This window comes from Pelodiscus sinensis, chromosome 5, assembly GCF_052426305.1.
Source record: "Pelodiscus sinensis isolate ZL-2025 chromosome 5, ASM5242630v1, whole genome shotgun sequence".
In the NCBI taxonomy this organism is placed as follows: Eukaryota; Metazoa; Chordata; order Testudines; family Trionychidae; genus Pelodiscus; species Pelodiscus sinensis.
This window is the reverse complement of record NC_143056.1, coordinates 92,360,688-92,387,246: the sequence shown is the minus strand read 5'-3', so window position 1 is coordinate 92,387,246 and position 26,559 is coordinate 92,360,688. Positions and strand designations below refer to the sequence as shown.

General features: G+C 43.8%; 1 protein-coding gene across 7 annotated transcripts in view; it reads right to left on the bottom strand.

Moving 5' to 3' along the window:
• ANO5 (anoctamin 5) overlaps positions 1 to 26,559 on the bottom strand; it is a 115,419-nt gene that overhangs the window by 38,940 nt on the left and 49,920 nt on the right. For 4 of the 7 annotated variants that reach the window (XM_075927746.2, XM_075927748.2, XM_075927747.2 and 1 more), the window contains 4 exons: positions 24,736 to 24,849; positions 6,104 to 6,172; positions 4,537 to 4,821; positions 3,986 to 4,099 (listed from right to left, as the gene is read on the bottom strand). In XM_075927746.2, coding sequence (XP_075783861.2) covers positions 3,986 to 4,099; positions 4,537 to 4,821; positions 6,104 to 6,172; positions 24,736 to 24,849 — 582 coding nt within the window. Of the gene's footprint in view, positions 1 to 3,985; positions 4,100 to 4,536; positions 4,822 to 6,103; positions 6,173 to 24,735; positions 24,850 to 26,244; positions 26,287 to 26,559 lie in introns of all 7 variants that reach the window. The other 3 variants (XM_089778592.1, XM_075927744.2, XM_075927745.2) reach the window with 1 other exon arrangement.

Here is a 26,559-nt window from a genome sequence, read left to right as displayed (position 1 = left end):
ACATACAGTTTCAACTTAAGAACAAACCTCCAGTCCCTATCTTGTACGTAACCCGGGGACTGCCTGTACATGCAAATATATATGCAATTAGCTTCCTTCAGACTGACAGGCATGAATTCAAAGACCAAGGCAAGACTAAACAACACACAGGCCACATTTAAGTCAGTTCTGCTGATATTAACAAATGATATTAACAAAATGCAAGATTTACCCGCTTTCCACCCACTTGACAGCACTGTTAATGAGCAATGACAATCCAGGAATTAAACTACTAAAATGCATATCAACAGAAGACCATTATATTGGCTACTTCTTTGTTTTGGCTCCCACCGCGGGCCAAGTGTGGAGCCCCACGTAAATCCAAACTGCACCGTGGGCCACAAACATGCCGCGGGCTGCATGTGGCCCACGAGCCACGTGTTGAGTAGTCCTGCTCTAGGTACACACTTGGGGCAGCTAGTCACTGTTGTGGCTCCACAGCCAGACCCCTGTGCGCTAGTTTAGTCACAGCTAGTAGCAATGTCTCCTTCAGTGGGGAATCTCACCCCTAGACCTAAGTATAGGACATTCACTATTGAGAATCTCTGCTTTCATTTTTTTAAAGCTCTCATTGTTTAGAAAAGCATGAAGCACATTACAGGTTTTAAAAAATCAGAAAGAATATTAAAAAGAACCCCAAAGAACCCCAAATACTGTATTTTAAATAGCTATGATTTTTAAATCAATAGCATAATTCTGGGAGCTTCACTCAGTTTTCACACTCTTGAGGTTGAAAATAGGGATGTTAAATTTAGATTAACTGGCTAATTTTATTAGTCGATAAGGGCACCTTCACCTTTGAAGTGTAGCAACAGTCCCAAGGCTGTTGCTACCCTTCAAAGGTGAAAGTGCTGTGGGCAGCATGGGGCCAGCAGGGGACACAAGCTGGCCCCGGGCTCCCCATGGCGTTTGAAAGTGGCAGCACCACATGGAGCCCGGGGTCATCTGGGGACTCAGTGTCCCCAGCAGACCCTGGGCTCCATGTGGTGCTGCCAATTTCAAATGCCATGGGGAGCCCGGCATCAGGTTCCACATGGTGTTTCAAAGCAGCAGTGCCGTATGGAGCCCGGGGTCAGCAGAGGAGTCCCTAGCTGACCCTGGGCTCCATGCGGCACTGCCACTTTGAAGCACTCCCTCTTCTTTCTCCCCACCCCCAAACCCCCGGGCCTCTTTCTGATAGAGGCAGCAAGGGGAAGAATAAGCGACTAGTCAACTGGAATGTCGACTAGTTGATAAGCTTTTGCATATCAGATAGACACATAGACTTTAAGGTCAGAAGGGACCATTATGATCATCTTGTCTGACCCCCTGCACAGTGCAGGCCACAGAATCTCACCCACCTCCTAGAATAATCCTCTCACCTATATCTCAGATATTGAAGCCTTCAAATACTTTGAAGACCCCAAGATGCAGAGAATCCTCTAGCTGTGATCTGTACCCCATGCTACAGAGGAAGGCGAAAAACCTCCAGGGCCTCTGCCAATCGACCCTGGAGGAAAATTCCTTCCCAACCCCAAATATGGCAATCAGCTAAACCCTGAGCATGTGGGCAAGACTCACCAGCCAGACACCCAGAAAGTTCTCTATAGTAACTCCTATCATCCCTCCATTGACCTATTTACCACTGATGATAATGAATGGTCAATTAGTTACCAAGATCATGTTATCTCATCAAACCATCCCCTTCATAAACCCATCTAGTTTAATCTTGAAGCCAGATAGATCTTTTGCCCCCCCACTACTTCCCTTGGAAGGCCGTTCCAGAACCTCACTCCTCTAATGGTTAGAAACCTTCATCTAATCTCAAGTCTAAACTTCCTACTAACCAGCTTATATCCATTTGTTCTTGGGTCCACATTGGTATTAAGCTTAAATAATTCCTCTCCCCCCCCCCCCCCCCCCGGTATTTATCCCTCTAATATACTTAAAGAGTGCAATCATGTCCCCCCTCAGCCTTCTTTTGGTTAAGGTAAACAAGCCAAGCTCCTTGAGTCTCCTTTCATAAGACAGGTTTTCCATTCCTCGGATCACCCTAGTGGCCCTTCTTTGTACCTGTTCCAGTTTGAATTCATCCTTCTTAAACATGGGAGACCAGAACTGCACACAGTATTCCAAATGGGGTCTTACCAATGCCTTGTATAATGGCACTAACACCTCCTTATCCCTACTGGAAATACCTCGCCTAATACATCCCAAGACCGTATTAGCCTTTTTCACAGCCATGTCAGAATGGCGGCTCATAGTCATCCTATAATCAACCAGGACTCCAAATTCCTTCTCCTCCTCCGTTACTTCCAACTGATGTGTCCCCAGCTTATAACTATAATTCTTGTTATTAATCCCTAAATGCATAACCTTACACTTCTCATTATTAAACTTCATCCTATTGCTATCACTCCAATTTACAAGGTCATCCAGATCTTCCTGTATGATATCCCGATCCTTTTCTGAATTGGCAATAGCTCCCAACTTTGTGTCATCTGCAAATTTTATCAGGACACTTCCACTTTTGGTGCCAAGGTCAGCAATAAAAAGATTAAATGAAATTGGCCCCAAAACTGATCCCTGAGGAACTCCACTAGTAACCTTCCTCCAACCTTCTTCCAACCTGACAGTTCACCTTTCAATATGACCCGCTGTAGTCTTCCCTTTAACCAGTTGCTTATCCACCTCTCAACTTTCCTATTAATCCCTATCTTTTCCAATTTAACCAGTAATTCCCCATGTGGTACTGTATCAAATGCCTTACTAAAGTCGAGGTAAAGTCGACTAGTCATTCACATCCCTAGTTGAAAATACTGGTATTGTGTGAAAAGGCATAAGATCATATCTTGGCAACACTGATGTTATTTATTATTACTGGTCCTGTTTCCCACAACGTAATTGCTGCTTGCTAAGCATAAAAATGGCACAGGCCCTACCCTGTCAAGCTTAAACTCTGAAAAATCAGAATTCCCATTCACACAAGTAGCTGGCATCATTCCTTTCAATAGAAGTTTCTGGTTTTCAGAGATTTTTCTCTTTCAGATTTATCTTGTGACACAAACTTGTCAAAAGCAAACAAGGAATTAAAAATATAAACAAGTAATTTAAAATGCTACTAGGCATCATCATTATCCTCAAACGATTATTTAAAAAACAAATAAGGAAATAAATTAGAACCTCATAAAAACAATACATTAAAATGCTATTGGGGGTAAACTTCCAGTGTAATAAACTAGTATTTAGTAGCACAGCTCTCTCCTGTTTACACTAATAGGAGCTATAGGGCTATGTATTCTGTGTTTAAAGCATGCTCTAAAGAAGTCCCTCTCAACCAGTGACTCTCAACATTCCTAGGGCCACAAAGGTAGTATATTTTACAATGTGGATAAGGCCCACAACACACACACAATTGCATATGCACCCCACAATGGTAAACAGATTGAGAACCACTGCCCTAAAGTAAAAAACAGAGAAAACTACCTTACAGACTTTACAATTCTGGCTGGATGCCACCCGAGGGCATGCTGATGTGAAGAAATGATTGCACAAAACTGTAGGGACAAATTTATCCCTGGTGTAACTGCTTCAGTTATACCAATACAGATATGTCCCACAGGGCTCAGCTAAAGATGTTATGCATTTCCTTGTTTTTATCTGTGTCTCTCATGTGTTAACTACTATAATTTATCTCCCAATGTAAGTCACTACAATGTACTTAGTCAGGCACTCAGTGCCTGAAATACTTAGGTAAACCCAACGCTTGAGTATATGGAAAAGCACTGTAGTGCATACAACGACTGCATAATAGGGCTGGCAGATATTCCACGTGCATTACAGGGCAGGAGATCGCAGAGGATAGTAAAACCTGAAGGGTTTGAGACCAAACACAGCCAGCAAAGCAAATGAGGGACAAAAGCAGGATTAGGATATTCCTATGAGAATGCAAAGCTAAAATACTTACATCATGGAGAGGGTAAGCAGCTGTGTAGGTGCCATTACTTAACAACCTTTTAATCCCAAATTTTTTCTTCCCTTCTTCTGTTCCATAGGGGCATCGTGTTAAAATATAGTATACCTAAAATGCAAACAAAGAAAGTTTAATCCTCTTCTTTTGTAATATGGTTAATACCTCACCCCATGGATGGGTGGAAGGAGCACTGCTGATGCCACTGTCCAAGCTCCCTCAAAAGTAATGCACTGCAGAAACTGTAATATAGAAGAAATCAGAGGATCCTCAAGGCTCCATCTGCAGGAGGATGCCTCAGCCTAGATGAGAAAGAAAAGGAACTGTTTTGTCAAAAGCCATCAGTACCTAGAAAGATACACAGACATCAGATTTCATTACACGGCCTCCAGAAATCCCATATCATGTAGCAGCAATGTAATTGACCGTTTGTAAATTCAGAACTCAAATAGCTGCCTCTGATAGGTGATCACAGACATCCCCGCCCAGCCACCTTCCCACCCATAAGCCTCTGTTACATTCTGCAATGGATAGGGTAAGATACGTACTATTCTGTTTCTTATGGAGGGTGAGAAGAAGGTATTCTCATCATGAATGAGGTAGAGCTCCTGCCTACTTTTGCTGAACGGTGCTGTGAAGTAGTCTGGTTCAGGGTGCATCACCTTCTCGGGTAGCCTAAATGGTCCAAGCATACAGTCCAATGGGTTCTCTACACTAGAGGGAATATCATTTTCTCTGATGGGCACTTTGATGTTCAGCACTTCAGCATACGTGATCAGAATCTCCCATGGGGCATGAATCTTCACAAAATACGTTTTGCCATCTTCAGATTCCTGCACAAGAAAAGTTAAACCTGAGGTCAGACTGAGGGCTGAGAGGTTTTTTGGATTAAAATCAAGCTAGATGGCTCCCAACGCTTTTCTCTCTCTATTCTTTTATTGTCTTAAGACTTATACTAATTCTTGAAAATCAGGAGGAAATACTTCCCTCCAACAAAAAGTGTGTATGATTGATGGGAATTAGGACATCTGTATTCTTGCACTAATTAGAGACTTAAGGAAATTTCAAACTGCATCATGCTTGTGCATTTCAGATCAGATCCTCAAGCCTACTTAATAGCCACAGAAGGCACTGAATGCACTGGAAATGGTGTGATTCTCCTGGGCAGGACATGCAGGGTATAGAAAACCCACACAGCAGTTAAAACTCCCTTCATGCAATGGTGCTGTGCCATCTGTAAAGCAGACAGCAATTTTAGATTGGTTTGCTGAAATTGTGCACAGACCATGGAATTCAAGAGTATCCAGATTTCCCTGTAAAACACCTTGTAAATCAGCAGTCATGGAAGCACACAACCCTGTTATACTTGCTGCAGTTGCTGAGAAATGACTTTGCCAATACATATCCCTAAGAATTTCTCTGCACATAGTATAGGTAAAGGTCTAACTCTAAAACAATAATATTTAAACTATGGCTTACTGGAGCTCAATTATGATCTCATGAAGTCCTTTGATTTTGTCAAATGTTATTTTGCTCCAAGGAAGCACTCCTTCCTCAATCCCAATCAAATGAGGCAGAAAAGTAACACTAAATAAATGGACTACAACTACCACACCAGACTTTTCCCCACCAAAATCCTACATCTGCACAAGGTATCAATAATTTCCATTGATTTTTAACAGGTGTTACTGGTATGCTCTGTGGAGGTGCTAACGTGAAGGAAGAATCTGGCCCAAGTAGATGTTCCTTTTTGCGCTGGTTGCTCTGTGTAATTAAACTGCCCGTTCAGCTATTTTGGGACCATTTCCTTTTCATTACTGAGTAAAACACAAGCACTTCCTCCTGAAACGTAACAGTTCTTTTCTCACAATGCTTAACTACTTATGAAGCGAAACTGCTCCTGTGTTAGTATGGTTAGCCTGTTTAACTTCATCTACTCACATGGTTTGAAGTACTGAAACCCCTAAGAACCACTGATACAATGGTGGATAAAATCTTATAAGAACAGACCTACAAATTAATGACATAGCAATCTGAAAATTCACTTCTTTGCTCCTAGTTTGCACTGCATGAAGAGGATACTGGGGGTTTTTTGGTTTTGTTTTTGTTTTTTACCTTTTTGTCTTCTGTTTCTAGTTCCAGACCAGACTTTTGTAGATTTTTCTCAAATTCTCGCCTTCTTTCCTGAGGATAAATAAAGAGACTTTACTTTTTTTTTTTTTTTTTTTTAAGTTGAGGCAGTTTTACTTCATCCATCAAGAAATTTATCCTCCCTGTATATAGGGTCTGATCTGGCACCCATCAAAATCAATAAGGCTACATCTACACTGCATAGTTATTTCGGAATAAGCTATTTCAGAACAGCTTATTCCGAAATAGCATGTCTACACTGCAGGAAAGCCTCAAAATTAGCCTGAGGCAGGCTTCCCTAAAGTAGACATGCAGGAGAAATAACTTAGAATGGCCCTGGTGACAGGCTATTTCAAAATAGCAGAAGTGGAGCATCTACACATGCCTCATTTTGAAATAGCTATTGTGGAATAGACGTTATTCTTCATAGAATGAGATTTACAGAAGTTGGAATAAGCCATCTGTTATTATGAAATTATTTTGAAATAATGAAAATGCTGTTTAGAGACTCACACTTTTATTTCAGAATAATGGCTGTTATTCTGAAATAAGTTTGCTGTGTAGACACACCCTAAAAGTTTTGTCGTTGCTTAAGCAGAAGCCAGTCTGGATGCCAAAAAGTAACCAAAATTCTACTTACTGCCTTTTAATCACCAATCTCTCTCAAAGTTGCTGTCACAAAGTAGCTGGTCTCTGTGTATTGATTAACGCCCAACTCCCCAGACCAGCGTAAGTGAGCCCAATCTAGCCAATTAAAGACAGATGGGCCTGCAAATGCACTGTTAGTGCACAACTAGGAGAGATGGATTGTGACAGCCAAACTGGATTGGTGGGTCCCTGGAGCAAAGCGATCAGGGAAGCAGCCTTAGGGCTGTTACTCTAAGTCTGTGGCATCCAACGTGCCAGCCACTAGCCATGTGTGACTATTTCGCTGGTTGTTGGCTTGAACAATGTGGCTATTTGGCCGGTTGAGTGTGGCTAGCTTGCTATAGCAGTAGCTACTATAGTGGCTACTGTTTCAGAACTAGGTGGACACCACAGCTCTAAGGCCTTGTCTACACTAAGCTGTTAACCTAAGCTATGCAACTTCAGCAACATGAATAATGTAGTTGAAGTCCACATCGTTAGGTCTGTTTACTGCAGTATCTTCTTCACTGTGGTAAGTCAGCAGCTGATGCTTTCCCATCAAATCTGCTTACTCTTCTCATTTTGGTGGAGTACTGGAGTCGAGGGAAGAGTGCTCAGCAGTCGATTTATCGTGTCTATACTAGATGTGATAAATCAATCCCTCTGGATCAATCGCTGCCCATCAATTCAGTGAGTAATGAAGACATGCCCTAACAGCTGACTGAGACTTGTAAACTGCTATGAGCAGGAGAACCAGAGAGGGGTGGCCCTGAGGCTAAGGGATGAGTTAAGACAGTTTTTCGATTTATTTGTAAATCCTTGTTAAGCAAATAATTTTTTTTAAAAAAACTGATCATGGCTGAGAAGAAGCATGGCCCTGGTGACAGTTACCATAGTACTATTATGCTGGATTTATAATTTAAGCTACTTAGTTTTTCATACTGGATTTATCCTTTAAATGAAATAAGAAATACCAATCTTGTTTCCTTTAGAAGGCACTGGCAAATCTCATTGATTTCTAGATCAGGCCTACAATTAGATGCATTTTTTTATTAATCAGGTATTTCTACAAAAATGTAATTTTTAACCACATTTCCTGTATGTATGTATAGCTGTTTCTATATGAAGGAAATTTATAAAAACCAAGAATGCCACAGCACACAAGGAAATGCAGGATATTCCTATTGAATCTGACCATGTGTCAAATGGTGATTCTATGTCTTATAGTACTATCAACTATATATTTTAGAGAGTTTGTTTGTCTCTTTGACCAAGAAGTCCTCCTAAATGGTGAAAGCTAGGACCACCACATTCAGTATATAGCTTCCTTTGAACATAACTTAAAGCAATGTGAGGGGTTGGTTGTGCCAGGAAAACAGGATGTGCCTAAATGGGATTGCTTCTCATAAAACCAAACAGAAGAGAGACAGAATCACCAAAGCAAATACAGTCCTAAAAATTGACATGACTGAACCAAGAGGAGTCAGAAAAACAGGATGGACCTGGAATAGAATTGCTTGTCAATAACCCTTACAGAAAGGAGATAAAATCGAGAAATTGGGAGTAGTACTCTGTTTTGGCACAGCTAAATTAATGCTTAGGGTTTGAAAACTTGAAGACAATGTTATTGGAAACCAAACTGACTATCGCTCTTTTTTGTTAAAACATACCAAATGATAAAAGTTTATAGGAATGAAGGGGGGGAAAAACACACACTTGATGGAATTCCCATTTAAAAAATTACAGAAAAAAATAAACATTTTAGCAATCCCTTTTTAAGAAATCCAAAATAAAAATTAGCTTCATAAAAATAACACTGTATTTTTGAAAAATATTTATTTAAATAAAGCATGTACATTTTCCTCTTATTTTCCAAAATATAATAAAACCTTAATTGAGTTACTGACCCAAGCAGCGCTGGGCAAATCTGCTAGTATGCATGTTCATTTATCACAGTAGCCTTACATGCTTCTCTGAAACATCTAGAACTGTGCCAGATGGAGCCAATCCAGTATGGCAAGTCCGATGTCCTGATTTTCTATTGAGACAAATTGTATCCTCCCTGTTTAATTTCAATGTTTTGGTTAATTACATTTCTTATGTATTCACCTGGAATAATTTTGACCTTTAGATTTTCTTTCTCTCCCACACAAGCATGAATACACACACACACACACATCTGTAGTTCACGGAGTTCATCAGATCTACACAACTGAAAAGGTGATATTGCATGACTGCTATTACTTTCACATGGCTTATCTAAAAATGATGCCATGTTATGGGGCAGGTACTCAGCTAAATAGAACACATGGGAGGATCCCTGACTCTCAGTCCTACATGTCATTTAAAGCAGGCTGGAGTCTGCTTTAATTTTGCATCAGCCAACAACCACCCCTCACTCTCCTCAGCCCCTGCATTATAGATCTGTGGGGAAGAGGGGAATTAGGTGCCAGCTCTGCTGTTTCTATGCCCAATGGAGACTCAAACATATCATCAGAATCATCAATGGGAGGGTTACAAGACAGTGTCTTCTTCTTTTGTGGTGCTCGAGGTGCCAGTATACAGAAGACTGGCGAGTCCAGACCTATATTACATGTGTATTTATTTTATATAAAATATCCCATGAGATAAACTATAGAATCACAGGAAAAATGCAATTATTATCTCCATTGATCACCTACCACTCTTCTATCCACTATTTCACTTTCTCTGAAACTTATTTTAGCATTTTGTACTCCTCCAAGGTTTCAAATAAACCTCTTAACTTCTTTTTTCAAGTCAATTTGCCAGGGAAAATTTTCTTCCTCTTGCCAAGTTTGGAATTTCCCCAAAATGTCTCCTGTCCTAGGCTTCAGAAAAGTAACATTTGTTCTAGATGTAAATACGTCACAATTTAAAAATTCATTATCTCATAATCCTTCAGGTCTATAAATGGGGACTTATATTATTGACTCTACTACAGATATTTGTGTCATTCCAGAACTATATAGGAATAGTAAAACTGGTTTATACAGTTACACCACCCTTACGGCATCCCCAGGATTGACGGACATAGTTAAAAAGGAACTTAGAATGCTCTTAACTATTTTAAAATGTCTTCTGGAATCTATGTAGTATATACAGGATACATGATAATGTGGAAGCGGAATAAACTAAGCACTCCCGGGATGGATTACAAAACTCACTACCAGCTTTGCCTCTTATGATCAATGTGCCCATCCCACACGCACGTTAATATGACTTTCATTTCAAACTACACTGTATATTTACTATAAATACCAAAGTAATCTAGTATGAATTTACTACCTAAAGTAGACTTAGATCTGAAAACATATTTGACAAGATTAACAATGTTAGACCCAAAGTCCAATAGGAACTAAGGGTATGTCTACACTACAGCGCTAATTCGAACTAACTTAGTTCGAATTAGTTAAGTCGAACTAAGCTAATTCGAACTAACGCATCTAGAACTAAAAACTAGTTCGAATTAGCGTTTTGCTAATTCGAACTAGCGCGTCCACATTAAGTGGACCCTGAACCGGGGTTAAGGATGGCCGGAAGCAGTGCCGGCAGGGCATCAGAGGAGGACTTAGAGCGTGGAGATGCTGTCTCAGGCTAGCCGAGGGCTGTGCTTAAAGGGTCCCGACCCCCACCCCGGACAGACAGTTCTCAGGGGTGCCCCGCTTGCAAAGCAGTCCTGGCTTGGATTGCCCGGAGTACCCACACTGGGCACATCACAACACTCGGCCATCAGACCGGCTGCACTTGCCGCAGGCTTCCATCTGGGGAGAGGGGACAATTGGGGGGCTGCAGGACAGCTTCCACCCCCAGAAGCCCACAGAGCCAGCCCAGTCCTCCCCATCAGGGGCGCGTACCCCATTCCTCCCTCACCTCCTTCCACTTACCCTTCCCTAGCCCCTCTTCTTGATGTACAAAATAAAGGACAATTGTGTTCAAAAATGGAACCTGTCTTTATTGAACAAAACTGGGGGAGACTGCGAAAAGGAGGTGGGAGAGGAAGAGAGAGGCTGGGAGAGGGGAGGGCAACTACAATGATCAGGGGTTGGGAACAGGTCCCATATGAAGAGAGGCTAAAGAAACTGGGACTTTTCAGCTTAGAAAAGAGGAGACAGAGGGGGGACAGGATAGAGGTCTCTAAAAGCAGGAGTTGGGTGGAGAGGGTGCATACAGAAAAGTTCTTCATTAGTTCCCATAAAGAAGGACTAGAGGACACCAAAGGAAAGGAATGGGTAGCAGGCTTCAAACTAGTAACAGAAAGTTGTTCTTCACAAAGCAAAGAGTCAACCTGTGGAACTCCTTGCTGCAGGAGGCTGTGAAGGCTAGAACTGGAACAGAGTTTAAAGGGAAGTGAGATCAAGTCATGGAGGTTGGGTCCATGGAGTGGTATTAGCCAGGGGGTAGGAGTGGTGTCCCTGCCCAAGGTTTGTGGAAGGCTGGAGAGGGATGGCACGAGACAAATGGCTTGGTCACTGTTTTCGGTCCATCCCCTCCATGGTCCCTAGGGTTGGCCGCTGTCAGCAGACAGGCTACTGGGCTAGATGGACCTTTGGTCTGACCCAGGACGGCCATTGTAAGCTCAGGGCTCAGGGTCGGGGGTCTCAGTGGACCACCTTGATTCTCTTGCACACCTGCTCCTGGGTGGCCAGGCTGGCAGCTCTCCTGCCCAAACCGGCCACTTTCCTGTGCCTAGTGCGGAGATCGTGGACAAGGTCCACGATGTCCGCACTAGCCCAGGCGGGTGCCCACCTCTTGCAGTCCCGGGCAAGCTCCCGGGAGCCGCCAGCCTGGTCCCAGGAAGAGGGGGAGGGCTGGGGGGCATCGGGTGGGTGGCTCAATCCGTGCCAGGTGCAGGGTCTGCTGGCTGGGTGCTGGCAGGCTTGCACCTGGCACGGGCACCGTAGCCAGCCCGTGCCCCTTTAAGGGGTCCGGGGCCAGGAGGGGGGCAGTAGAGTTTCCCTGATGTTGGCCAGAGTGGCCACCAGGAAAACCTCCCACTAGTTCGAATTAAGGGGCTACACACCCCTTAATTCGAACTAGCTAGTTCGAACTAGGCTTAATCCTCGTTGAATGAGGATTACCTAGTTCGAACTAAGTGCTCCGTTAGTTTGAATTAAATTCGAACTAACGGAGCGCTAGTGTAGCACCTATGAAAGTTAGTTCGAACTAACGTCCGTTAGTTCAAACTAACTTTGTAGTGTAGACATACCCAAAGAGACTAATGCAGGTTTAATATCAGTTATCTAAGACAGATAAACACAGATTATAAAGATAAACCCATCTCTTGATAACAATGCTTGTTTTCTAATAACAATAATCAGTAAATAAAAGAGGAAAGGATAATAGAATAAAATTAATTTTTTAAACTTTACAGGATATTATCCCTTCAGATACATTTTAGAAAGCTCCTCTTTAGCAACAGATTGTCATGCTGGAGTAGTCAGGTACAGGTTGCACCTCTGCAAATCATCTCTCTCGGGTCCGGCAACATCCATGACAGGACCACAGATGCTCTTGTATCAGAGAGCCTAAGGGCAGCAGAGTGGGCAGAGCCAGGGATAGCAGGACTGGAACCCCACAGCAGAGCTAGAGCAGGACAGGGATGGGCTGGGCCAGAAAACCCCGGCAGCCTACAATAGTGTGGGGCGGGGAAACCCTGGCTCCCCGTGGCAGCACAGGGTGGGGGGCTGAAGTGCCCTGGCCACCTGTGGCAGCGTGGAACCTGGGGATGAAGAACCACAACAGCATGCAGCAGCACAGGGCTGGAGAAGCTTGGCCACCCCACAGCAGCGCAGAGTTGGGAAAAATTGTCCGCACATGGCAGTGCAGGGCCAGAGAATTGTGGCAATGCGGGTCCGGAGCTCAGAGAACCATGACTACCCATGGAAGCCTGGATCAGGACCAGGAAGCAGATGGCAGCAGGGCAGACAGCCCAGCTGGGGAGAAGGTGTAGAGGACAAGAGGCAGGGGACTAGCTGGCTCAGGGCTAGTAGCAGATGATACCTCCACTAGTTTGGAAACTTGACTCATTCACAACAATCAGGCTCCAATGTTGCTGGACCAGGTAGGTCCAACTTGTACGTAACAGAGCATCCGCTCCTATCAGTCTATCTGTGCAATTTTGGGCCCTAAGAAAAATTATGAACATTCTTATCTACAAAAAAAATTAAATATGTGACCAAATTCTGTGTTAACTTAGGCCTCATGCAACCCCATTCACTTCAGTGGAGTTGCATAGGGCAAAAGTCAATATTGAATTTGGCCCTCAGTTTGTAAGACAAAGCCCCTAAATTCTTAAATGCTGAACCCCTTTAGTTCCCAATCGGGTGCTCAACACTTGGCTGAATGAGCTCAGCACTTGGCAGTATCAGACCCAGAAAGACAAAAGGTCAATGTTCTACATATTATACTCTGAAACTTCCACTGGGGATATTTGAATTTGGAGTGTGAAAAGAATACAAGTTCAAGACCTATATTTGGAAATGTATTTTCTTTTTCTAGTTTAAAAAGCAATAAAACATTAGTTAATAGTTTCTCCCAGTGAAAAGTCAGAGAAGCACAAAATACCAAGGGCCAGATTGTGCTTAGCTGTACTATACTCATGCACTGGGGAGTAGGACAGAGTAAAGGTCTCTCCTTGCCCCACATTTTGCACAACGTGTAGTAAGGCCACCCAGGATATCTCTCGGGATTTTTAGGAGAATGAAGGAGCAGGACATGAGTGCCTCTTTCTTACAGCAAATGCGTAAAAACTGGCCAGCAGTGGGTAAAACAATGGTTCTGTTTCTCCAGGCACTAGCTTAAGCCTTAGGGACAGGCAATTCCACACCCAATTAAATGGTGTCATAATTTATCCCCCATGTGAGAGTTCCCAGAGGCAAAAGTTTGGGATGCTCTCCATGGGATAGAAAAGAGCATTCTCTAGTGGTCCAATGGGTTTTGACCTGTGGAATGCAGATTCCTGGGGGGTTGACAGATGGTCTAAGATTGCTCACCTCCATTCAAAAAATTGTAGATGTCCACAAATTTTTAAAAAAGCTTGAAAACCATTGCTATAGTCTCAATAAATAGGTTTGTCAGAATTTTTTTTTAAATCTTTTTTGATCAATAAAATCAGTAAACGTGTATAAAATAAAGCCTCAATGGTATCAGTCAGAACACTATTTGTGAGAGGTATTGAATAGAAATATAAAGTAAAATGCCGTCCATATAATATAAGTTAGATCTGTTATCAGAAACCTTTATAGCTAGGATTCAGTCATATGGTTATAAACAGACAAGTATAATCTACAGGAAAAAAATGGTTTACTGTGGACATTATTTTGATTTTAATGTTTTTATGTAAATGTTTCTATTCCCTGTAAATAAAAATTATGTATATAGCTATGTACAAGATAATGGGTTTATGTTTTACACATAAGGTAAATACATTAATGCAAATGAGTTTATTAAATGGCATTTCCAAGTGAAAAAGTTAATTGTAAACTTAATGGATTGTCCTTTGCTAAGATATAAGAAGTATTTTTTTAAATTTCTCCTTTCACAGGTGCTAGATCAGTAGGAATCTGTAATGGTTACAATAAGGCTGTTTGATTAAAATTGACTAAAACTGCCATTTCCCTCCAAATTTCAATATCTTAGGGCTTTATCTAGCTTTGCCTTCAGTGAATGCTAAGGATACTCAACACCTTTTAAGGTCACAATACCTTCCTGCTTCATCACATAATTTGGTTTGAAAAATTAAAATAGCCAACCAGATGGGTACATGCTGAAAAATTACTTAGTGCTTTTTAATCTCTGGATTCAGGCCAACTCTGAGAAGTGTTAGCCTGAGCTGTCTTGGAAGTTAGATATTTATTTCTAATACTGTTTTGTCTGTTTACATAGACCATAGCATTCCACAACAGCCATTACAAAACCAAGAGTAGAGCTCATCGGAATCAACTAGCAGAGGAGATCAAATAGGAGGGAAAAAAAGACGAGCTGAGTCAAAATCCCAGATACAAACACCTCCTGACTGGGTTTTAATCAGGTACATATCCAAACACTGCTATTGAATAAGTCAATTCTTTTCATTTGTATGAATTATAAGGGATGCTCAACTAATAAGAAAGCTTTTTATGGATGTAATATTTACAAATCTATTTCAAAAGGCAGCTTCAAGGAGTTATCTCAAGACATCACCCTATCATCTCTGAATTAAACAAGCTGATTATATCAGTTGGCAGATTCCCTAGTGTGAGCTAAAGGGCTCTTGGAGATCAGCAATACACTAAATCTGTGTATCGGGATTTGTTTTGCATAAAACTAAGACAGAACATGCACATATCCTTTATAGTCTGAAGTGCCTTTGTCTGAATAACAATGTTGAAATGCCATGAAGAAGTTAATCCCACTCTTGTTTATGCAAAATAGTTTCCCTGAAGCAAACGTGAGCATTAGAAACCACAAATATATTCTTTTCCTAAGCACATTTCTATTCTTAGCCTGTACAATTTGCCAAGTCACTGTACTGCAGTAAGAGGAATTCACATCTCTGCCCAGAGATTACTGTACAGTAGTGGTTCTCAAACTGTTCTGCGGGCCACCTTTGGGAAAGCCACTAATGGGCCCACACTGCTTTGTTTACATAAAGGTTCTGTAGCTACAGAGCCTCATGGTTCCCAATGATGCTGGTTCGTCGCTTCTAACCAATGAGAGTCATGAGACTCCGTGGCTATGGAGCCTTAGGTAAACAAAGTGGTGCAGGCCCACTAGCAGCTTTCCCAGAGCAGGCTTGCAGAACAGCATGAGACCTATATAACTACAAACTTCACTGGATTTCTGTAACCTTTCGAACAAAATCCAGTGCCTGAGTGTGTACCTCATCTATAAAACCACAGATAGTGATTTCATGTCTACAAACACTGCAGCTATGAAACTGTGCCCACAATCCTAATTTTACGAGTGGAAAAGAAGGAAGCTCCAATAAGAATAGGATGAAAATCCAGTCATTTAAATGTGAAAGCACTACTCTTCTTTTTTGGCTTTAGTCCTATTTTCCCCACTGGGAGACTCAGTGGAGGAAAACAGGCTTGATCTGCCCCAGATTCAAGATCTGATTCAGTTTGATGGAGAGGAAGCACGAGTAAATGCGATGAGGACATGAAATGGAAAAGTAATAGCTTCAGTGCATGCATTTCTAACTCTCAGTGTAAACACCTGCAATTCAATGGAGTTTGTGATTCAGAAAATTGTTTGCTGGGAGTGGCAGGACTGTGGCTGTAGTGGCCTTTAGTACAGCAGGTTCCCTTTGGGTCTGGGCTTAAACAGTATTAACTTCTACTCTGGATATGGGCCTGGATCCACAAAGGGACGTAGGTGCCTAGAAAATCATAGGAACCATAATTCAATCCACAAAACCTGAGTTAGGTGCCTGGATCTCCCATACAATGTATCAGGAGAGACAAGTATCTAAGAATGTGATCCACAAAAGCCAGCACAGTAGGCAAGGAGCTACCTAAACTAGTCAGTGGAAGGGACGGGGGGAAGAAGGGGTCTAAGTCTCATCACTTTCACAGAGACAGGCACATAAATTGAGACTGCGGGGAGGAACCTTCTCTTGGAGTCAGGTGACTTAGGTGCCTAAATTGACATGAAGCAGCAGTACACATCCCCAGAGGCAAAAACGTGAGAGTCAAGGGAACATTTACTTGAAACTTTGAGTGAGTTTATGCATCTATAGTGCACATCTGTACTTGAGTTCATGATTTCTTGGGGGTGTGAAGTAAAAGTTCCTTACTTAGAAAAAATACTATTGTTCATTAAATCTCTAATGGCTCAAGTAGGGTTGACAGATGATTTAACCAAAAATATTGAACATCTGCCCGCCCCTCTCCCCCCAAAAAAAACCACCAAGGAAAAAATTCTGTTGCGGAGGGAGCGTGGGGGGAAGGACCCTGAGAGTTATTAAGCAAAAAAAAAAAAAAATTATATATATATTTTTTAAAACAGCATGGGCCCTTTAAGAAATGCTTTTGAGGCTTTTTGGACTGACCAGGCTGCCGGTGGCCATCCGTCATCTTCCTGCTCCAGGCTGGTAGGGTCGCCAGGTATCTGGTATTAAACCAGACAGTCCGGCTAAAAAAAATTCAGAAAATACCGGATACCTAAAATATCCAGTATTTTCTGATTTTTTTTTTCCACGCCAGGAGACAAAAATACTGGGTGCTTACCTGGTTCTGCAGGGGAGATGGCAGATGGCCGCCGGCAGTCTGTTAGGGCCAAAAAGCTTCAAAAGCATTCTTCAAGGGGCCATCCAGTTTTATTTTATTTTAAAATTTTTTGCTCAACAACTTTGGTCTCCCCTTTTCCCCCCCCCCTCCCAACAGAATTTTTTCCCTGGTGGGTTTTTTTTGGGGAGGGGAAGGATATTTTTGGTTAAACCATCTGGCAACCCTCCAGGCCACATAGCTCGCCTGTGGAACCAGGTAAACACCTGGTATTTTCGCCTCCTGGCCAGAAAAAAAAAATCAGAAAATACCAGACTCTTTTTTTACTGGACAGATCGTCTGCATCAATACCGGACACCTGGCAACCTTAGGCTCAAGAAAGTGAAAGCATATTTAAAAAGCAAAAATAACTCCCAATTTACTTACTTCAAAAACATTAGCATTTTTTTAGGCCAAGCTTGTGATTTCTTTTTTAAATGACTAAGGTTGGTTATTCTGGGACATATAATGTAACGAGCATATAATGTAACACTGCCCCTTCTTGCGCAAGAAAAACCCTCTTGCGCAATGCCGTTCTTCCTCAAAAGTAATAGGTGTAAAAAGAGGGTTTTTCTTGCCCAAGAAGGGGCAGTGTAGAGGCTCCTTCTTGCACAACAGCCTCTTCTGAAAAAAAAAGGTGGCTCATTAGGTATGCAAATGAGGCTTGGCGATATTCCACGCTTAGCCTCATTTGCATATTACTCACGCAAGAAGCTGCGAGTGTAGACATAGCCTAACTGTTACATAAATATTGGTGTATCCAAACAGCTGTAAAAAAGACAGAACCCAGTCATGTAGCTCTTACTCACAGAAGCATGGAAAACAGTATCAAACTTGGACACTGTATCATCAAGTGTAACTTTTTTCTCTTGGTACCTGCTTTATTTCATCTGTCCCCAAGCATCGTCATAAAATGATGGTTCCTATTAACCAGTAAACTAAAACATTCTATTTTAAAAGGGTAAACATCAATGTTTTTAAGAAGCGAGCATACTATCAATGAACTTACTAAGTTTCTTATAAAAATGCTAGTGCCAGGAAAAAATGGTGTCCTAAGATGTCACACCTACTCACATAAAAGTATTTGGCAAACCCATTAATTTTTCCAAAACTGAATTTTTTTTCCCATTAAACTACTAGTAATTGACTCTTTAAACAGTGGAAAATACGAATCAAGATTCCTTTCCTTTCCAGTTACTACCAAAACACTAAGTCAGCTCTAGTCTGAGTATACTATCTGCCTCGGAGCCAAGCATTTTCAGTGTTGTCATCCAGAGATGTTACAAAGTGGGGGGAGGGATTAACTCATAAATTCAGGGTGATTATTTCCACTGCTAAACTAAAATATTTAACAGAACCTCTTGCTACTTTAAGTTTCAAATTCCAAGGACTCAGCCATCTTCAGCTTCATAAAATCTTATTAAATAGGATTATTTTTACATTATGCTTCTAAATGAGAAAATCCAGACCAAAACTTACTTGGACTAGAGGCAAATACTTATTAAAATGAAGAAGTTCAGTCTGGTTTCCCAAGGGAAAAGATACCTACATTTATTTATGCAATTAATGTAATTGGTTTAAGGTTTACTGAATGGACTAATCCATGTCTCTGGGTTCAAGTACATTATGATTTAAAAGCACATACAAGAGACTTTGAATTGAACTAATGGTCAAATCCACCATCCTTCTCCCTGAACAAAACCATACCCCTTTGCAATTGTCCAGAGGTGGGAAATAATTTCTGAAGGAGGGCCACTCCAAGAATTTGGAAAGTGGTTGAGCACTGCACTCTTCCATAAAGGTTAGGTGCAGAAGAGAGCTTAGGGTAAGGGATTGGGGTTCAGGAGACAGTGTGGGGTCTGGAAGGGAGTCTGGGTGAAGGAGGCAATTGAGACCTGGGGCACTGGAGTGGAGTGCAGGGGGTTGGATTGTGACCTAGGGCAGGGAATTGGGGTACAGCAGGGGATGTAGAGTATCGGGGTGCAGGGGTTTGGGCTGTGAGTGAGGGCAGGAGGGGACTGTGATCTGAGGCAGGGTATTGGGATGTAGGAGCAGGGAAGAATGGGTGGCAGGGGGTTGGGGAAGGGAGGAGCTGCAGTGTCAGAGGCAGGCTCTGGCCAGGAGACTTACCAGTAGGGCCAGCTTTAGGAAGTGCGGGGTTCAATTCGAACAATTTCGATGGGGCCCCTCAGAATTTTTTTGGTTGAGCAAAAAAAAGGCACACACAAGCAGGTGGGCCAGGAATTGTTTTGATTGAGGAAAAAAAAAGGGCACAAAACACGCGCGCGCACGTGGCACAGTAAACCCTGTACTAAATTCACACCTCCTGCAGTGCAGGCGGCCGGCACACTCCTCCTCCGGAGCTGGCAGGGGCAGCAGATTTGTGTAATTTTTGTGGTGCCCCATTAGCCACACCCCCTGACCTCCATTAAACCATGCCCCGACCCCCATTAGCCACACTCCCTGACCCCCGTTAACCAGGCTTCTGGAGGTAACACGCTCAGGGAAAGATGGACACATGACCAGAAGTAAAAGGTGTCATGTCACTTCTCTCAAAGGACTTTTCCTACCATCCTCCTACCAACAGGGATTAGTTTGGCCCCCACCAAACCCCCCTTATGCAACTATCCTGCAATTGCATTTACCCAATGTGTGTGACATTAACTTGGGGGCAGAGAGGCTGGGGGAAGTGTTCCCTGTAAGACTATGTCTACACTCATGGCTTATTACGCAAGTACAGTCGTTCTTGCGCAAGAACCCACAGAGCAGCCACACTGCCCGCCTGCTCTCGTGCAAGGAAATTTACAGTACGGCGTGGTAAGAGAGGGTGTCTTGCGCAAGAGCTATGCTCTTTTCTAACAGGTGTAAGCTCTCTTGCGCAAGAGGGCAGTGTGGATGCTCGGCAGGGATTTCTTGTGCAAGAAACCCCTATGGCTAAAATGACCATTGGAGCTTTCTTGCGCGCAAGAGCGTCCACATTGCCATGGATGCTTTTGCACAAAAGCACAGCTTGCACATGGCAGTGTGGATGTGTTCTTGCACAAGACTTCTTGCACAAGAACCCTTGTGCAAGATGTTCTTGTGCAAGAAGCCGCCAGTGCAGACATAGCCTAAGAGTTTCCTCAGATGAGCAGAATGGATTTTTTGTTGTGCACCTGTACTGAGTTCATGTGGCTTTTTTGGATGTGCCACTGTGGCACCCAAGTATTATTAATAAATATTTTATAAACCTTTACCTTTTCTCTCTGCTGCCATGTCTCCTCCCCTTGCTCCATCAGCTCCCATGGTGGCTGCTGCACCCCAACTCCTCACCCTCCTCTGCTGTCCTGACTCCTGCCCTTCTCACTGCCCCCAGCCCTCCTGCGACCTGCACCTCTCCACCAGCCCTTCTCTCTCCCCTGTGCCCACTCCTCCAGTAGCCTCACTCTGATCATGTGAGCTACTTCTCCTCATCCCCTCTTCTAACACCTCCCTCTATACACCTGCCCTGCCTCTCTCCTCTGGTGCTGGCCCTTCCATCCCCTGCAGGTGTCTGTCCTTCTGCTTCACCCCAGAATCCCGTGGAACCTGCACCTTCCCTTTACTCCTGCACCTTTCTGCTGCTTCCCCCTTCCCTCACTACTCCTGCCCCCTTTTTCCCTGATGCCCACCCCCTCACCACTCTCTGCCCCCGTTCCCCTCCTGCCCCTCCGTGCCCTCACACATGACTTGCTCCATCCCCACCTTTCTCATGCCCACCCCTTCTTTCAAGCCTTCTCCAAGCACCTCCACCTTTCCCTTCTAGCTCCCAATGCCCTTCCCCTCTCCTCTCCTCTCCCAGCATCACCCCTCCCCCCATTCCCACTGACACCTCCCTTCCTGCCCTTTTCCTCATTGTCTGCACTTGGCCCTCTGGCATTTGTCTCTCCTCCACGCTGTCCCTTGGTGCCTTCCCCTTTCTTCCCCCTCTCCCTCCGCACAAGTCCCTTCCTCTCCCACCCTTTCCCCCTAGTTTTCCCCCTCCCCTACCTTCTGCCTTCCACTTTGTGGGGCCCGTGTCTGCGCATGGGCCCCGGAGCTAGGCCGAGTGGTGCAACACCGCGTGGAGCAGTTTTAAAGTCCCAGGCCGTGATGTCATGTCACGTCCGGGTGTCCTCCCCGCTCATCTGGGAATGCTGCGCATGGCAGCAGCCAGCAAAGGGGAGCCACACTGAGAGCTGCTCACAGCGGGGACAGTCCGGGGCCGAGGGGGACACTCTGGGGCCAGGGTGGGAGGATGCACGGGGGGGCCGGCAGGTGGAGTCTGGGGACCGCTCCAGGCAGAGTCGGAGAGAGACCCAGCTCCAAAATATTGCTGGAGCAGGGCCCCCGGCTCTGAATATTAACTCGCCGCCCATGGCGCCCGGCACACTTCCGGGTTCAGGGTGCAGGAATCGGGAGAATCGGCCTAAGGCCGGCCCTGCTTACCAGCCAGCAGCCCAGCACTTTCTCAGGCAAGCAAGGAGCCTCTCCGCCCCCCCAGGCAGCAGCCATGTGCTGTGTGAATAGCTACGAGCCCTGAACTGTGCTTCGTGGCTGCCTATTATTCAAACAGACTGCTCCAATTAGCCAGTTACTGGCCAATGGGATTGTGCTGGGGGAAGGAGCAGCACTTGAAGCCTTTCAGTCTCAAGTGTTTTTAAAGAAAAACCACCCCGCAGCCATGTTTCTGAGCAGTACACGGGTAGTGTAAGGCAAGCAGGAAGCCTGTCTGGGGCTCACAGCATTGTCCACGGGCTGGATCTGGTGGCTTGGTGGGCTGGATCGAGCCCATTGGCTATATTTTGCCCAGGCCTGCCATAGTCCCACTCACCCCCATTCAAACTACAAAAGTCTTAAATAAGACTGGTTTTGCAGCACCAAAGGCTAATAAATCAATGAGCAGGAATTAATTCCAAATTCAAGGACCCGCCACAGTAAGGTTGAGCATCAGTAGATCACAATGGCCAGGGCAAAACATAAAAAGAAATGCAGCTCGGGGTAGACAGATGATATTTACCACCTAGTTCAAGAAGCTAGACTTTATTATTTCAGACCAAGTGTTTAAAAAAGGGCCCTATTATGAAGATAGAATACCTAGAGCTCTGAAGGTAGCTGAAGAAAGCAATCTAGAGAAATCTGACATTCATGTAAGTATACTATAATCAAACCTCCAGGAACTCTCACGTGTTGCAAAATGAGTTTGCAAAGTACATCCTTAGTTTTAACTTAGCTTCTGAAGTTTCCACACCGACTGATTGTAGCCAGACAGACTAACCCCCCATATCATCCATCTTATTTGCCTCTCTGAAGCATACAGGGCAGAGAAGGAGCAATAAAATCAGCATAGTCTATGCTGGCTCATCTGATCCTGAGAAGCTGAAAAAAACACAGATATGTGGAGAGAGAGCGATTAAATCAGTAAGCTGGCCTCGAGGCTGCGAGAACTGCCCCCGGCTGGCACCCATGTTGATTCGAACACACACACAGTCCCTGGGAGAGGAATTTCCCACTGAGAAAAGAATCCCCAGTAATTCCAATTTAGTTATCGCTCTTACAAGTGTAAATTAAGTTCACAACTCCCTTGTAAGAACTGGTCTCACAAAGGACAGACCAGCCCCATTTGGCATGACAGACAAGAAAGAGAAATACGTGACCCCATGAGTATAAAAATAGGTCCAGCAACACACTCACTTTGAGTGTCATTCTACCCTCTACCTGCTGGTCGGGTTAGGTGTTTGACCTCCCGAGGTTCTATGGGGACGCCCACCTCGTATTTTCGTCTTTCCTAGGAATTGAGGGACCGGCCCTGGCCTGACATGCTGGAGTCGAGAGGCACAGAAGGGGGTAAAAATTGTACCTGAATGTGGTCCTCTGTCTTAAGTGTACACACAGAAAGAGTAAGCTGTTATTTGGTACCATTATTTCTATTTTTCTATCTTTATCTTCTTTGTAACCATTTTTAAGATCTATATTTTGCTAGTAGTTAAGAAATAGAACAATAGCCATTGCAACCATATGATTTATAAGCTTCCTCAAATAAACCTGTAACTGTTTAAGTTTTAACCTGACTCCTTCAGTTGCTGTAATAGAACCAAGCACAATTTAAAAGAACTTCAGCCGGTCATAAAGGGACAGATATAGGGAGCCCTGACCGTCGGCTGACACTGATGTTCCATTATTTGTATTAAATGGGCAATCTAACTAGTTCACTGCAGCATCTATGTGTCCAGTCTTGCTCTAAGCGAAGTCAAAATTCTACTATGATTAATGGAAGAAGAATCAGGCTCGAGTCTTCTGTATAAAAGAATTTCAGCTGCTCCTGTACATCTGTCTGAGCACAGTTCATGCTTCTTGGGGGGAAAAAAGGGCTTCATAATAACTACTTAGATAGTTTTTACCATGAATATATTAATTACAGGGCAATATCATTAAATGAAGAAAATAATATCAGTTAGGCAATAGGACCCAATCATGCAAGGTGCTGAACATACTCAGAAACTGATAGTAATCAGCAATTGGCGGGATCAGTCCTAATTCACAACACAATTCCAAATCAAAATTTTTAGTACATTGCAGGAACTTTTCAAACTACTAGGGGGCTGCTCTCCTTTTCGCTAGGCTCACCAAATCCCCTTCAGCCTCTTCAGAGCACTGGGGAGAGAGGAGGCTGCCCCCCGCTCCCACCGAAGCACCGTGGAGGGAGGAGGCCACAAAGCTCTCGCCTCACCCAAGCACATCAGGGAGGGAGGAAGGAGAAGGCTGTGTGGCTCCCACCTTGCTCCCAAGAGCACTGGGAGAGGGGGGAAGAGGGAGGCTGCATGGCTCCTGCCCTCCGCCCCTTCCCCCGAGAACCGGAGAGGTGGGAGATCACGCGGTTCCATCCTCCTCTCCTCCCCAAACAATGTCTGGGAAGAGGCCGCGTGATAGTTGCAGCCCACCTCCCTGGAGCACTGGAGGAAGGCCATGCAGCTCCTCTCCACATACACCAAGCACCGGAGAGGGGGACCCACAGAGCTCTCTCTACCCCGAGCACCAGGGAGCGGGGGAAGGAGGAGGCCATGGGAGTCAACCCTTTGAACACCGGGGAAGGGAGGAGGCTGCGTGGCACCAGCCGACCCCTCCCCGAGCACTGGCAAGAAGGGATGCCAAGCGGCTCCGTCCCCCCCCCCCAGAGCACAAGGGAGGGGGGAGGCTGCGCTGCTTCCACCCCACAAGCACTGGGGAGGAAGAAGACCACACAGTTCCCACCCATCCCCAGCACCGGGGTAGGGGGAAGCAGTGCAGCTCCAGCTACTCCCTCCAGAGCACCGGAGAGGGGGAAGGCCACATGACTCCATCCATGCCCCCCTCCCCCCCCGAGAACTGAGGAGACTGGGGAGGCCATGCGGTTCCCAGTCCCCCAGAGCACCGGGGAGGGGAGAAGGTCACGTGACTCCCACCTCGCACTGGGGGGAATGGGGGAGGGTGCATGACTCCCACCCCTTTCCCCCCAGCACTAGGGAGAGTGAGAGAGGGAGAAGGCTGGGCAGCTGAGGGGAGAGGGATGGCGGGTCGTAGTGACTTGTTGATGTCACTCTGTCATCCCACAGGAAAAGTTTTTTATATAGAGAAATAGGTGAGATTTTAGATAGTCCAATTCATGTTTACGATTCCAAGGACTTATGAAGGAAACTCAAGTCTATGCTATGTCCTCATTCAGAAGGTACCACAAAAGGAACTTACCACCTTCTTTTCCTCTTCTTTATTTGGCTCATCCACATAAGAGAGTACAAAGTCAATTCGCCGGACACCATCCCTGAAGAAAACAGAATCTTTGCTTTGGTGTCTCTTGCTAATCTGTGGAGAACATAAGGAAAACAATTAAAAATCAAATCTTGTTATTGCTCCAAAACCAGGTAGAGAAGAGGGTTCTTTTCTCAGTTTAGTTCAGTTCTTCAGTGTTTTCAAATATGAAATGATTTGTGCTCAAGTAGAATTTCAACAACAGCTCCATCTGTTATATGGGAGTTATGAAATGATCTCAAAACTGGCAGTACATACGAATGGTCCATCCACATGCCTTATGAGTCACAAACATTACATACAGTGACATACATTAGTATAGCAATGCCTGGCAATACTGCAAGTTAAAGGGCGCTCTCACCATCTTCTGACATTCCTCCTCTTTAATTAACACTTTGCGGTAAAAATGATCATGGTAAGTGTTTCAGTGTCTGAGAATATCATGCTTGCTGTAAAAAAAATAATTAGAGTGTCCCTTTAAACAAAGGCAAACAAGGACACAGTTTAAAAACCTGAAGCTAGTGCCACCACAGCAACTCTGAAAGTAAAGAAAGTCCATGCGCTTCCTATTTCAAAACAAGACTCATTAAAGCAGCAGTTGTTCTGAAACATTGCTGAGCAATAATACTTAGATGACAGTATATATAATGAGAACACAAAGAACATATGAGTTATATATAACAGGCTACATCATTTGTACTTGCTTCCTTTAAAAAAACATTCCTAGAGCAATGAACCAGGAGAACAGGGAAATTGTACTTAAAAAAACCCAAAACTAATACACTTGAAACTCTTTAATCTGGCAACCCTCACAAACAGGGAATGCTGGATTAAAGAATTTTGCTGGGCCAGGAAGGGCACTGGAGGGGTCTGGGTGTGAGGGGTTAAGGGCTTACTTGCCACTGCACTCCCATAGCACATGTGGCTCCACACTCTCTGCCACCACAATGGATTAGGGACACCAGGAGTACAGAGGAGTAAGTGTAATTCATTTCATATTTTCATTTCCAAGATACTAGAATGGCATGAATTTCTATCAGAGTAACTGAACTACCTAAGTTGTACTTTCAAGGTACTAAAGATCACTACCTCATTATGTCTGTTGCTGATTAGGCCTGGATAATCCAACATACTATTTTATCTAGAAAAAACAACTTTACTAACACAAGATTTTTCTGATTACCCTATTCCAGAAGACCTGCTATGTGTTGAAAGACCCCTCCAAAATAAAGCAATCTACACAGGTCAACACTTTGGGATATGTTATTTGTTCACTATAGATCAAATTCTGTCCTAGTTACATGCTCAAGTACATACAAAGTTCTCTAAAAACTTGCAAGTATTTATCTGAGTGTGAACTTTGTTCCCAATAAACAAGACATGGCACAGTGAAACATGTTATGACAGAGCCATCCAGGCCACTAGCAATATAATTCATAACAATTTTACCCTGAGACGTCGCTTCAGGAACATATTGAATCTCCTTCCGGTCTGTTGGAGCAACCAATAAGGAGTTATCAGGCATGCCTTCTACTTCAAGGACCCAATCTTGAGAATGTTCCAAGCACAGAACTCACAGTTAATTTAGAGAGAATTCTGTGCCTAAATTAAAGGCAAGATAAGCTTTAAGCATGGGGTGGAAAGATAAAAACAAGCCCTATGTGGCTATAATATACAATACTGAATTGAAACAAAGCTAATGCAGCAACTGACATTCATCAAGTAAAAACAAAGAGCTTCCAAATTCTTAATTTTACAGTATTT